We start from the raw sequence: 13,323 nt of genomic DNA, 5'->3' as shown, positions 1-13,323 counted from the left end.
GCAAAAGGGAAAGGGATGAAAATTGCGGTACTACATATGTAAATATACATATTTTGATAATGGAAAATTATTGATGTTTAAATTTTTATTTCTTGTCACTTTATAAATACTTGCCTTCAAATAGAGCTCAGATTTTCAGGTAATAGGGCAGATGAGACATGATGTGCACTAGATCCCTTGAATTATAAACAGAGTAGATTCTAAACCAAGAACAAGTCAAGCTAGCTTTGTGTTTCTCTGATGATAGATCTTATAATTTTACCCAATATTCAATGAAGGGTGCTTTTATAGATTTAATAAGAAAACAAATTTACCACTGTAGAGTCCTTCTCTTTTATAGATATCCATATCAATAGAGAGTATTTATCTCTTATGGATCAACAGTAAATAGAAAATATTTTCTGTTCTCTTCTACCAATATCGATCCTCGCCTTTCTCTTCTGCTTAATATATATATTTGTACGTCTATTTATCAGTAAAAGCCATTAGAGCAACTTTTAGATGTCCACGAAAAAATCATGTCAACATTTAAAGCTAATACACTTTTGTATTTTTGTATATACCGTTTAATCAAAAATTGACCAGGGCTTAAATACAAAATTTATATTTTATCTTTATACTTATTAATATTATATGTTCTTCAATTACAAGCTAGATTCTATGTTAGTTTTCCATATTCACATCCAGACAACTTTATCGTGCATCAAAGACGACAACTGTAAGGAAAATCAAACTGTTAAATGCTGCATACAGTTTGAGCAGCACTGCTCGGAGAGCACGGAGCCGCAATACTTACGACGCTTGGTGCGCTTCTTGTACATGATGCGGTAGCCACACTCGCGGCAACGTATGGGATCACGTGGACGCATCTCGTTTTCATGATGACATTCTGTAAATAATATAAAAAATAATCATTTATGAACAGAAAACATTAATAATCATGGGGTAACATGTGCGCGTCTGTGCGACAACATGCTGTTGCTTGTTTTAATTTTGTTTTGGTTTATATGCAGACTTACCGCCGCAAATGTAAGTCATTGCGGTTTTCACATTTTCCTTGGAGCTTGTTTCTGACATTTTTTGTTAAATTAACTAAATAATAACTTGTAAACGTTTTGCTTATGCGAAATATTGTCTTCACAATGCGCTAAATGTTCTATAACATAGCTATGTTAATTAACAGTCAGAAAGCAGCAGTTTGCCAGCAGTAGTTTTGTTTTGGTATTTTTTTTGGCATTGTTATTTACGCGCTACAAAACGGTCACACCAGCTGCATTGAATTTGGCTGAAACGTTTACTTGTTGATGATTTTTAATAAGTTTCTTCTTTTGTTAAAAAAATGAGTAGAAGAAATAATAAAAAGTTTGTAATGCATCCACGCAATGTGCTACGCACAGCGCCTGACTACACCAAGCTGGCTATTAAGTACAAGGACTTTCGCCAGGTTTGTCAACTGGTGAGTTGCGAATCGAAGATATAAATAGGGTAAACAAAGATTTATTGCTCTGCAGGAGCTCAATGGCAAGGTGTCGATCAATTTCCGTAATGAGCGCACTTTGCGTGAATTAACCAAAATGCTGCTGCTTGAGTATTTCGGCCTGCACGTGGATTTCGCACCGGGCAGTTTGGTGCCAACTTTGGCGCTGCGTTTGAATTACATTTTGTGGCTGGAGGATTTGCTGGCGCCCCTCAAGTTGGCTGCGGTAAAAGGCATTGATATTGGTAAGTAGATCCTCTTAAGCCAAGAGAACCGTTGCTATAAGTAAACTTTCTAGGCTGCGGCTCCTCGTGCATTTACTCTTTGCTGGCCGCCAAGAAGAATCAATGGAAAATGGTGGCTCTGGAGTCGAAGCGAGAAAATATTGAATATGCACGCGAGAATGTCAAGCGCAATGAGCTGCAGCATCTTGTGGAGGTCTTTGAGCAGCCCGACAAGCAGAGCATCTTCAAGAGCTTCTTTGAGTCGTCCAGTGAACTGGCCAAGGAACAGTTTCACTTCTGCCTCTGCAATCCGCCCTTCTTTGACTCAAATGCCAAGAATCCATTTGATGCGAACACGCGCAATCCAGAGCGTCGTCCAGCGCCGAGCAACGTGCGCACCGGCACCGACGAGGAGCTGACCTGTGCCGGCGGCGAGGTGTCCTTCGTGCAGCGCATTGTCGACGAGAGCGAGGCGTTCAAGGAGCGTGTGCTGTAAGAGCAGCTGCAACAGAATCTAAATTCTATGGCTTATATAAGTAACATATTTCATTCTTTCAGCATTTTCACCAGCATGCTGGGCGTCAAAGCCAACGTGCCGAAGATTTTGGACTATTTGCGTGAGCGCCAAATCAGCAATGTCTGCACCACGGAGTTCCATCAGGGACACACCACACGCTGGGCCGTTGCGTGGAGCTTTCAGCAAACATCCCTGCAAATAGACACGGCCAAATAATTTACCAGCTCCATCTATCTCCATATATATGTAAATATGTGTACATAGCTCGCATTAAGTAAAAGTATATTTTAAGCTAGAATATTAATAAGCTGTTGAGCTCGTGGCATGTCGACATGTTCGGAAAAGTCAAAGCTTTCCCACTAAATGGATATTTGCATGTCAACGCGCCATTTGCTGCCGCTGCCAAAGGCAATCGTGCAACAAAACTAGCGGAAATTATCGTTTCGTTTATATCATATTGACCAGCGGAAAAGTTGCCCAACGCAAACACACACACGAAGAGCAATTGGCGATTGGTAATCTAAACTCTGGTATATCCCAGCTAGAAAATGAAATGCAATCAAACAGAATTTTTTACATAACTTGTTAATTTTTTTTACAAATTAATCATTTAATAGTACAAATGTTAGTTTGTAATGCAAAAGTAATTGCATTTTTACACAATTAATTCATTTTTCTTTACAAATTTTGTAAATTTTCCATCATTAATTTTAGGTAGAAATATTAAATGAAAATTCTAAAATTAATATGTAAGCTTCTCTCAGACCTAATAGAGTATTCCACGACTGAGTTCTTTTACTGGTAAATGCTATTAGTTCGACTCGACTTTTCTTTTTACCAGCAGCTAGACGCTTTGCCATTTTCTTTTATAGCATTTCAACACGTTAAGGTGTTAAAAACAATGTAATTAAAAGGCGAGTCGAGTCGACTCGGTAGTCCTTGGGTTCAGCTTGGCATCGTTTCTTATAAAACAGCAAAGGTCGCCTTTCGAAAAATTCATGTTATTGCTTTTTGTGTGTTAGCTGGAATTTTCCATTTATACGGCAAATAAAATTAGCTTGAGCTGTTTTTTCTTGCCAAGACTTTCAGTGGATAATGATAATTCGCATAATGGCGACAAAGTAAAAACTTAATTGGAGTAAAAACTTTGTCTAGACTGCTCTTAGAACATAAAATGCAAATTATTTTATATAGCAAAGAAAATTCATTTTTGTGCGTAAATAAATAAGTTTGTTTAATTTTTTAATTGACTTAGAAGTTTATGGCTTAATTCAAATTTAAATAAAAATTTGTTTTTGTTAATTATTTATATCCTAAATCAATTGAAACCCGCCCTTTTAGAACTGTTTTACTTATTTAATTTGGCTTTATTTCAATTTTATTTGATTGTCTCTTGAACTTTAAGTTTAACTAAAAAACTTAAAGAGCTCTTCACATTGTCAATGGGAATGGGACAAAGAAATCTCAATACTAATACATAAAGCCCATGGCCCCACATGCTGTGTGTCATAGATAGACACGTCTGCCACCCAATTGCCTGTCCAGGCAGTGGTTGGCGCCCGACTCCTCCTGGCTGCATGCCAAGTCAGGGCAACAATATTAAGCGGCAATATGGGCAGATCGTAGCCGTAGATGGTTAAGGTTATAATTGCAAATGGCAATGCTATCATATCGCATTGTGCACAACATGACCATTATCACAGGCGATAGATGACAGCGCAGGAGTTGGAGCTGGAGTACGGAAGTGGATATCGACACGAAAACCAAAAGGCAACTGGCAGACAAGCGGCAAACCAAAGCTGGCAGTTCGTATGTCAGGGAGACTCAATGTTGACTTTAAAATCACATTTAAGAGTTGCATACAAATACACACACATACACAAACTCAGGCAGACACACAAACACACACACACATATGTATGTAGACAGTTAGCCAGTTCAATTACTCGTTGCGGCGGGCTGTGCTCTGGCAGCTGAATGCGAGGTCTGTTCAACAGACCTGTATTCATGTATTTGCTATTTTGTATGTTATGTTAATATTCATGTCTCTGCTAAAAATCATGCTCACTCGCTCTCGCTCTAAGCAAGAGACCTCGGTTCTTTACGTTTTTGTTTTCTGTTAAGCTTCGTGATCTATTCGTGTGGCGGCTCTCTTTCAACGAGCATCGTTTTGGGAGAGACATGATTGACGTTCGCCCAATGAGACAGAGGGAGTGAGCAAATGAACGAGCGCCAATGCAAATGGTCTTCACATACACATGCACATACACACACTCAGTTTACTTACGCTTTTGATGTGTTGAGCCTTCGCATAAATAGCAATGCACACACAAACGACGCAAACGAACGGGAAGCGAGCAGATCGTAAGAAAATAAAAGGAAAAGAAATAATTTCTAGCCGATCGCGAACGAAGTTGTTAAAGAATCGATGCAATCTCTCTCTACGTTTTTCTCAGAGTGTGAGTAGAAGATAATTGCTATTTGCAGATACCGAGAGGTGAACTACGCTGTGATGTAAGTCGATAATAGGAATTACTTTGTGAGGCACACACATTTAAATTGATGAGTAAATAATTGTAGCAAATAAAATGTAATGATACTGCAGAAGCACACCTCGTTTATTCACTCACTTGGTTATTGAAAAGGCTTTACATGAACGAGACACACGCCACAGATACGGCAACATGGACAATTTGCATTATTTGCATGTGTTTGTGTGTGTGTGTGAGTGCTTTGTGTCATTTGGCTGTCATACGCCTGGTTTTTGGTTGGTTTTGCTCATTGCACTAAGTGAATGTGCTCGGATTGCCATGTGTCATGACAATAGCATACATTTAGGCGCACGGGCTGCCAGCCAGACAATTGCAACTCTAACAGGCAGCCAGGCAGCCAGGCAGCCCTTCTCTTGGCTCCCAGCACTCCACTCTTGTGCCTGGTTACGTGCAGTCACGCAGGTACAAGAGCAAACCCAAAACCCTAAACCGAATTCGATTTTTGTTGCTTTCATCACCCAAAAAAAAAAAGAGGAAACACGAGTCGATGCTTTGCATTTAAATGGGACTTTTCAATTTTGGCTGACACGGACGCCATTTTGAATGCGTTGTTTCTATTGGCCATATTGCTTTAACCCAAGATGCTGGCCAAGACAGCAGAGAGCAGAGCAGAGCAGCTGTGATTGATGTCCTGGCCCATTCAGGCCAAGTGATTGATGTGTGTTGGCACGCAATTGTCAAGGTTGACAAAGATTTGTGCCGAGAGTTTTGCTAACTAAATATACATATATAATATATACCTATATGTGAGAGCCTTGTCAACTGTATTAACCAGTCTACAACATAGAGGTTTCCGCAGCTCCAAAAATAACACGTTCATGCCATATATCATTTGTCGTCTATTATTTCTATAGACTCTGCCCTGACTATTCAACTGCAATCCAATCAGGCGACTTGTTGGCCTGGCCACTCAATTACTTAGCCATGTCCCAGAAAAAAAGAACGACGAAAAAAACAAAACAAATTCGCATTAAAAATGTATTAGTCCATAACATAATATTCGTGTTATGTTTGGCCATAAACTTATTTTCTAAACCAGTTTACGATGCCGATAAAACGCAAACTCCAACTCCATTGAATTTGATGCGCTTACGAATGTAATTCTTTATGACATTATTCAACACCTTTCGCCGGCCATGGTCAGCGGTTTCATGGCCGACAAACATTTTCGTGGGTGTTGTGCAAACAAGTCGTGCCCTCGCCGGGTTTTTAATTAACAATTACGGTGGCGAGGCACTTACGGGACACGTGTGGGTTTTTAGGTGTGTGCGTGTGTGTGTGTGAATGTGTGTGTGTTCCAAATTAAGGTAATAGCTAGAAAATTACAAAAAGCACACATGTGGGAGCGCTCATCAGCGTTGTAAAAGCAAACGAACCTAGCTCAATGCAATAATAAAAGCCTTACAGGTGCGATATAAACATGATATATATACCATATATATCATAAACAAATAACAAACATATCGTTAAAGAGGTTAAATGCGATGTATAAAATAGATTTGATGATAAACAAATTAATATTTAGTATTTATATTTTGAAATTAAAATTGCTAAATTCACTCTCAAATAATTGATTCGGCGGTGAGTTTATTAATGGTTTCTATAATTTATGATAGTTTTTAGATAGTTTTTAAAAATATAATATAAAAATAAAATATAAAAAGGTATTTAAAAAATATATATATTTTTAATAATAGAAAAAAAAAAAATTATTTTAAATAAAATAAAAAAATATTAAAAAAAAAAAATTAAATAAATAAAACTTTTAAAATAGGTTTTAAAATAAAATATAAAAAGAAAAAGTAAAAAAGTATTAAAAAAAATTAATATATTTATTTATTTAATAATAGACAAAAAAAAAAAAATAAAAATAAAATAAAAAATAAATAACATTATTCCATAGACCTTAATATGTCAAACTTTTTAGAGCAAAACTAAATTGTTTACATTTTCATTCGGGAATAACAATAACTTTTTTCGGATTTGTAGGTATTTATTTTAAAATATTTTCAATATTGGGTTTTGTAAAAACGTTAATAGCAACAATACATCAATTGCAGCAATACAGAGAAATCCTATGTCCGAATTGGAACTGCTTCAATAAAATTTCTCAGAGTAAATTTTTAATAATAAAAAAATATTAAATAAAAAATAATAAATAAAATAATTAAATAAAAAAAAAAATATTAATAAGAAAATAGATCAGAATCAAATATCAATAAAAAAGAATCAAAAATACAATAAAAAAGAATTTAATTTTCCCAACTCCAGGACGTCTACGGCTAGCATTTAGACTCTTAATCACTTCAATTAATTTTTAGCTTTAATCATTTATTTAAACGCATTAAATATTTCCTCGTAGCTGTAGGCGTGTGATGAATATTTTCGTAAACAAGTCGCTGATAGATCATTTATCATGCCAGCGCGTATTCAATTAAACTGAGCGACTTTCGCTGTAGCCAAACCGAAAGCCGCACAAATCATCAGGGCGTGAATTGTACATGGGCAAGGTGCAGCATTTGGCACTGGCAATTTGGTTTTGTTGTCAACTAAAGTTAGTTAAGTTAGCCGGAGAGCAGCAGCTAACTTTTTTTGAAAGCTAAAACTAATCTTGGGCCATCATAAGCGGCGCCTTCAGTGTTTGCCAAGCTGACAAAAGTTTGAAAGTCAAAATTTGATTTGGCTGGGCAAACAGCAAGTGGCTTTGGGCCGTGGGCCATGTTTGCAGTGGGCCTAACCTGGCTGAGCTGCTGCGACTCGGGCGCTATTTAAAGCCAAGGCACTTTAAAAGCATAAATTTCCACATAGAATTTGTTGTTGGTCTGCTGTCAATTTGTGCAGCCCCCAGAAAGTTGTTGCGCACCGTTGAACTTCAGACTAAAAAGGACGCGAAAACTTTCCACTTGGCAACGGTCCCCAGAGAGCGAGAGCTAGGGAAGGAGAGAGACAGACACACTCACAAAAGATACAACAGAGGCAGAGCTGGTCTGCCGCCCTCTGCTGTAGTTGTGTCTGTGTCATAGGCCAAGCAACACGGCGTATACGTAACTCGGCTGGGCATATTTTGTGCTCGTGCCCTTCCGTTAGGCAGCCGGGAAAATCGAAATGTTCTCAGATCGGCTGCTGGAACCCTTAAAAACAAAGCATCAAGTATTTTTATCTCTTTTGCCAAAATAATGACTTTGCATTTCGCCAGCCAAATGATGCGCAAACTAAAAGCCTTTCAGGCCTCCTTTCCCCCAACATCTACTGCCCTCCGTCCCTCACCAATTATGACTGTGAGCTCTGGCACTTGGGACAACTCGTTGTCTGTCACTTTATCAACCTCGGCGAAGGGTTTATGTGTCGCTATTTGTCATGCCAGTGCTCCGGCCCACAACAATGCCGGCATGCCCGAAAATTGTGCCGTAGTCGTCGAGTGGAGCCGGAGCATCCGAAATTCCAGGCAAAAACTTGCAATGCATTTTCACACGCCCAACGCATTCACAGCTCTGACTGAAAGTTTTTGTCGCCAATGCCGAGGTCTTAAAACTGTCTTGACAGCGGCAATGCAATCTGTTGTTGTTCGGGCTACTGCGGAAGCTGTGAAATGTGGAAATTCACGCATTACTTACAATTGTAGCAGCAGCAGGAGAAGGAGGAGCAGGAGCAGGAGCAGGAGCAGGAGCAGAGTCTTTTCAAGTGCAGTCAGTTGTTCTTGGCTTTTATTCTTCTCTGATTGGAAATCACACAAGACAACAACAACAATGCAATTTACAGGGTATCTCTTAGCTAAGCATTGTTCACTTGACACCCGCTCACTTGTCTCTTGCCGCCTGCTGCCTGACTGGCAAAATGCAAGCACGACAACAAGACGACAAGATAAGAGCCCCAGACTCAAATGAAGTCTTAACTCTTTTGTGTTGCATAGTTTAGGGCGCAGCAAAGTTTGTTAACTGAATGAACCTAACCGGCGTATTAGTGTGCATCTCAATTATAGTTGAATCTAATGAGATGAGTCTGTTGTGCAAAGAGAGATTAGAGTAGCTGAGACGAAGACGAAAGAGCTGCATATACATGTTGATTGAGTTGTGAACTGAGGGAGTTTCTTTGGCATTGCATTGAATTAAATTACATAGGAATGGCTCTTAAAGTTGAAAATACATTTCTAGAATAAGCTGCCTCTAAAGGTAGTAGAACAAGTTTCAATAAAATAAAGAAATATATTATGAACTAAAGTTGATTTTTTATAATGATATAAACAAAACTTATATCATATCAACTCTTATTCAAATAAAATAGCTATACAAAAACATATATAAATCAGAATTCTAAGAGCTTTAATGGAATTTGATCATTTGTTGATTTTGGTTGATGGGGCTTCTGGTGAGTCAGCTTTAAACAGTAAAGCCCAAGCCATTTATGCACATATAATATGCGTGCAGTTCTGATGAATAACTGCAAAATCCAATTATAAACTCATGCAGGCTTTACAGAATCGTGCCATGTGACAAATTACGAGCTGACACTGGTGTGGGCGTGGCAATACCCTGCCTCGTGACCTGCATCTGCATACAGTGGCGAAACTGATTGAAACGCACGAAATGAGATTTACCAAAGTCCACCTGACAATCGGAGAATATTCTTTGAACTTTTTTTTTTTTTTTGTTTCCTTTAAATGTAAAACTAAGTGAGGCTTGAAGTAAAAGCGTAAAGCTAAATAAATTATAAAAAAATATATATACAAAATAATAAAAGATAAATACCTAACATTAAGCCATTGTTCAGATTAGGAGCGTATATATGTATTCCCCATGGACTTTACTTGATTTATAATGTTCAGGCCCGATGGCAATATTAAATATTTTGAATAGACTCTCCCCGAATGCATTTAATGACAGTTATTTTTTGCGTGCCATGCATTTTTTGTTAGCTCTGAAGTATTTTTGCATAATTGTTAAATATTTACCGGCTACAGGCATACAGGGTGTCCTCTTTCAGTTATTTGACTTTTTATGTGGAGCATAAGAAATAAAATGTGAAACTCATTTGCATATGTGTGTGTATGTGTATTGCTCTAGTTAGGGCACTTTCCTCTTTGATTAGACTTTTGCCAGCTGACGCCCCAAAGAGGAGCGGCTACAAGAGGGCGGACATCATGTTGCGAAAGTCAAATGTCAGTTGAAGTGGCAAATTTACTATTTACATATGCAGTTGGATTTTCTTTTTCTGCTCACATTTGACTTTATGATAATGACACCCTGTGTGCCGTGCCTCTCGATGGGCAGGTGGCCGAGTGGGTGGGTGAATGGGCGTGCCGGAATAAGAGCAGACCAATTCATTTCGGAGTGAATCACACACACACACACACACACGCAGAACAAACTCCCAAATGGGAAAAGTAGCAAAACAAAAAACTGAAAAAAGAAAGAAAGAGAAAAGGGCTTTCTCTGTTGAAAGAGTGTTCGATTAGTAGATACCCTGTAGGCGGAAGAAAACTTTTAATTTCACTTGTGTTTATGTAAAAACGAAAATAAATAGATAGGAGTTAACTCCTTGCAAATTAATAATTTATATTATAGCCTAACAGCTGAGATATCATTATCTTTTTTAATACATCCATACATTAATTGGGTAGGTATATCTATTCTCTATTTGAATATTTGAATGACTAAATATTTGTACATTTCAATATCTCAATATTTTAATAATTCTATACTGCAATAAATCCATATTTTGTATATTTTAATATATCAATATGTGAATATATCAATATTTTAGTATTTTAATATATCAATATCAACATGAAGATTTTCATTTATTAGTCTAACCGAATCTCAACATATTAACTAGTTTCATATTGACCCACACATGTTTGTTACACCCATTCCTAAAAATTATTACAGGGTACAGTAGAGCAGCACACACAAAAAGTTGCACAAAAAACATAGCGGCACATCAACACTGTGGCAAAAAGCGTGGCATATAGCAGGAATAAGCAACGAAAGCAAAACAAAAAGCAGAAACAAAACACAGAAAAAATAATAACAACAAAAAATATAGCTAGTTAGCTGCTTAGGTATATGAGTTATGCTAAGGACAAACAGAATGGCAAAGATACCAGAAAAATGCTTCATTGATATTTTTATGGCGAAATTTTTTATTTGGTTTTTGGTTTGAGCATTGTGCAGCTATTTATGGCTGTCAAAAGGTATGGCAAATGCTGTGTGTGTGTCTGTGTGTGTGTGCCTTGGTAAAGTTTGTGCGTGCAAACGTCCCAATAGATGATGATGCCATTGCCTTAGCAACTTCACAGCAATGGCTGCTGCTGTCGACGCTGCTCCTCTGGCTCTGCTGCTACTGCTGCTGCTGCTGTGATGTGGCTTTGTGGTGCTACATATATACACATATACATATAAGTATACTTGTGTGTGTGTTTTTGTGGGTGCGCTGACTGTCGGCTTTGCCAGTCCGCTTTGTTTATTTGCGAAAAAACTCTGCAGCCAAGCAGACATCAGCTGTTGTATTGTCATGGCTCTCCCTTGCTTTGTCCGCTCTCACTCTTGCGCTCTCTCTCTCTCTCTCTCTCTGTTTGAGGCTCACGCTGCTCAGCTCTTGAAGCACAGACACAGTGAGACAATATGTGACAAAGTTGAACGAAAATGAATTGCAAAATAATTTAACGGCTTATAAATTGAAATTATATTATTTGTATTAAAATTAATAATAATATATATGAACATTATCTCTTTTTAGATAATCTATTACATATGATATAAGTTATAATTTATAGTATTTTATTAAATTAAAATGATTAGAGAATAATAATATACATATATGTTTTTCATTTTAATTAATAAAAAAAGATTAATATAAATAAAATATTATACAATAAAAAATATGTATATATTTTCGCTTTTTTTTTTTCATGGTACTAAAATATAATATAATAATAATTATGAATAATAAAATAATATAAAAATACGATATTTCTATTATATAAATATATAATATATAATTATTATAAATAAATAAATATATAAATGTATTATTATATATTATAATTTAGAATATAATAATAATAAAAAAATAATAAAATAATATTAGTATACTATATTCCTAAGTAATATATAAATATAAATTTATTATAAAAAAAATAAATATAGAAATGCTTTTGTCACTAATTCAGAATATATTATTATAACACAATTTGCATTCAAAAATTTGAAAATTAAGGTTCAGTAATAGGAATTATGTTGAAGCATTGCATAAAACCTAATTAAAACGAAATTTGTTTAAAATATTGTTAAAGTTCTTCATCGTCGCTTTTGGTGCCACTGTGCAGCCAATAAAATGAGTAGACGTGTGCTCTCTCACTGCCTCACTGGGTTTTTGTGCTCTTTGCTCGATTTCTGGGGCTCCTTTTTGGCTAGTTGTTGACTGCCGGCTGATGGTGACGTTGACGTTGACTTCACTGCCTCTGCCTCTGTCGCTGCTTCTGCCGCTGCTGGCGCTGTCGCTGTCGCTGCCATTGCTCCTGTTGTCGACTGTTGAGCCTGGCTCCTGCAGGATAACAGCCGCTATTCATTCTTAGTGTGGACGCGTCGCTTGCGTTTGTCAGTTGTGCCTGAGCTTGTGCCAGCGTCAGTCAATGAAATTTAACGTCAGCTACAGAGTTTTTCAAGTTGCGATTAGCATTTTCCAACGCTCAGCACCAAAAAATTATTTATAAAAAAAAGATAATATAAGAGAAACAACAAACTGGCTGATAATTTCGTGGTTGTGAACCTTTTTGTAGCTCTTTTGAATACGATTACAACAAATGCAACAATAAGGAAAAGTTTTAAACAATAAAAACATATTTTTTGAACAGAGTTTAATACAAAAAGGTTTCAGCCAAACAAAAGTCAAAGTGCAAAAAAAAAAAATTAAACTCCAACAAAAGTTCAAAAACAAGTTGAAGCCCGCGTGTGTCTGCGTAAGGGATTTGTTGTCGTGTGTGTGTGTGGGTGTGCATGTGTGTGCGTGTTGACTTTGTTGTTGCCACTGCAATTGATTAAACAACAGCGATTGCCTGGTTCTGGTCTGGTTACCTGGGCCAACTCAAAGTACAGAGACCAAGCAACAGAGTCTTAGCCAACACACAATGGGCTGCAACACCAGTCAGGAGCTGAAGACAAAGGACGGCGGCGCCATCGATGCTGTCAGCAATGGCGAACCGGAGCCGAGTGCACCGCAAATGGAGCTGGACGACGGTGGCGACTCCTGCGCGGTGAAATCCTCCAACAATCATACAAATCACGCAAAATCAAATTCAATTATCTCCAATGGCGATGCCAAGGCGGCAGCCGTCGCTGCCATCAGCAAAGGAGCCAGCGCGTCAACAAATGGCGTCGACCGTTCATGCGATAAGGCGGAAATCACAGAATTCAACGATGACGTCGAGGAGGAAGGTAAGGGCCAAATACTACATATCAAATACAATACGACAAATATCCCCCCACCAAAAAAAATAAAAGAAATACATTCATATTACATAGCTCTTCCGTGTGTGCGTGTGTGAGCTTCTTTTCG

At 37.4% G+C, this 13,323-nt stretch overlaps 3 protein-coding genes across 3 annotated transcripts in view; 2 read left to right on the top strand and 1 right to left on the bottom strand.

Annotated features, from left to right (window-relative positions):
* Window positions 1-650: 650 nt before the first annotated feature.
* On the bottom strand, window positions 651-1,185 carry Polr2K (DNA-directed RNA polymerases I, II, and III subunit Rpb12). Its single transcript, XM_030389157.2, has 3 exons — window positions 1,020-1,185; window positions 797-889; window positions 651-716 (listed from the first exon to the last, which is right to left on the bottom strand). The coding sequence occupies exons 1-3, from the start codon at window positions 1,075-1,077 to the stop codon at window positions 694-696; spliced, it is 174 nt and encodes a 57-aa protein (XP_030245017.1). The 5' UTR covers window positions 1,078-1,185; the 3' UTR covers window positions 651-693.
* A 49-nt stretch (window positions 1,186-1,234) lies between these two features.
* On the top strand, window positions 1,235-3,459 carry LOC115564616 (U6 small nuclear RNA (adenine-(43)-N(6))-methyltransferase). The gene is made up of 4 exons (XM_030389156.2): window positions 1,235-1,456; window positions 1,512-1,722; window positions 1,776-2,193; window positions 2,260-3,459. The coding sequence occupies exons 1-4, from the start codon at window positions 1,340-1,342 to the stop codon at window positions 2,432-2,434; spliced, it is 921 nt and encodes a 306-aa protein (XP_030245016.1). The 5' UTR covers window positions 1,235-1,339; the 3' UTR covers window positions 2,435-3,459.
* An 8,877-nt stretch (window positions 3,460-12,336) lies between these two features.
* The window catches only part of igl (IQ calmodulin-binding domain containing protein igloo), a 56,469-nt gene continuing 55,482 nt past the window's right edge, over window positions 12,337-13,323 (top strand). The window contains exon 1 of the mRNA XM_089261053.1: window positions 12,337-13,202. Coding sequence (XP_089117179.1) covers window positions 12,896-13,202 — 307 coding nt within the window. The 5' untranslated portion in view covers window positions 12,337-12,895. The remainder of the gene's footprint in view (window positions 13,203-13,323) is intronic.

This window comes from Drosophila navojoa, chromosome 5 (genome assembly GCF_054131105.1).
Source record: "Drosophila navojoa isolate 15081-1374.11 chromosome 5, UAZ_NAV_1.0, whole genome shotgun sequence".
NCBI lineage: Eukaryota > Metazoa > Arthropoda > Insecta > Diptera > Drosophilidae > Drosophila > Drosophila navojoa.
Note: the sequence above shows the minus strand (reverse complement) of the source record. Positions and strands in the feature narration are given on the sequence as shown.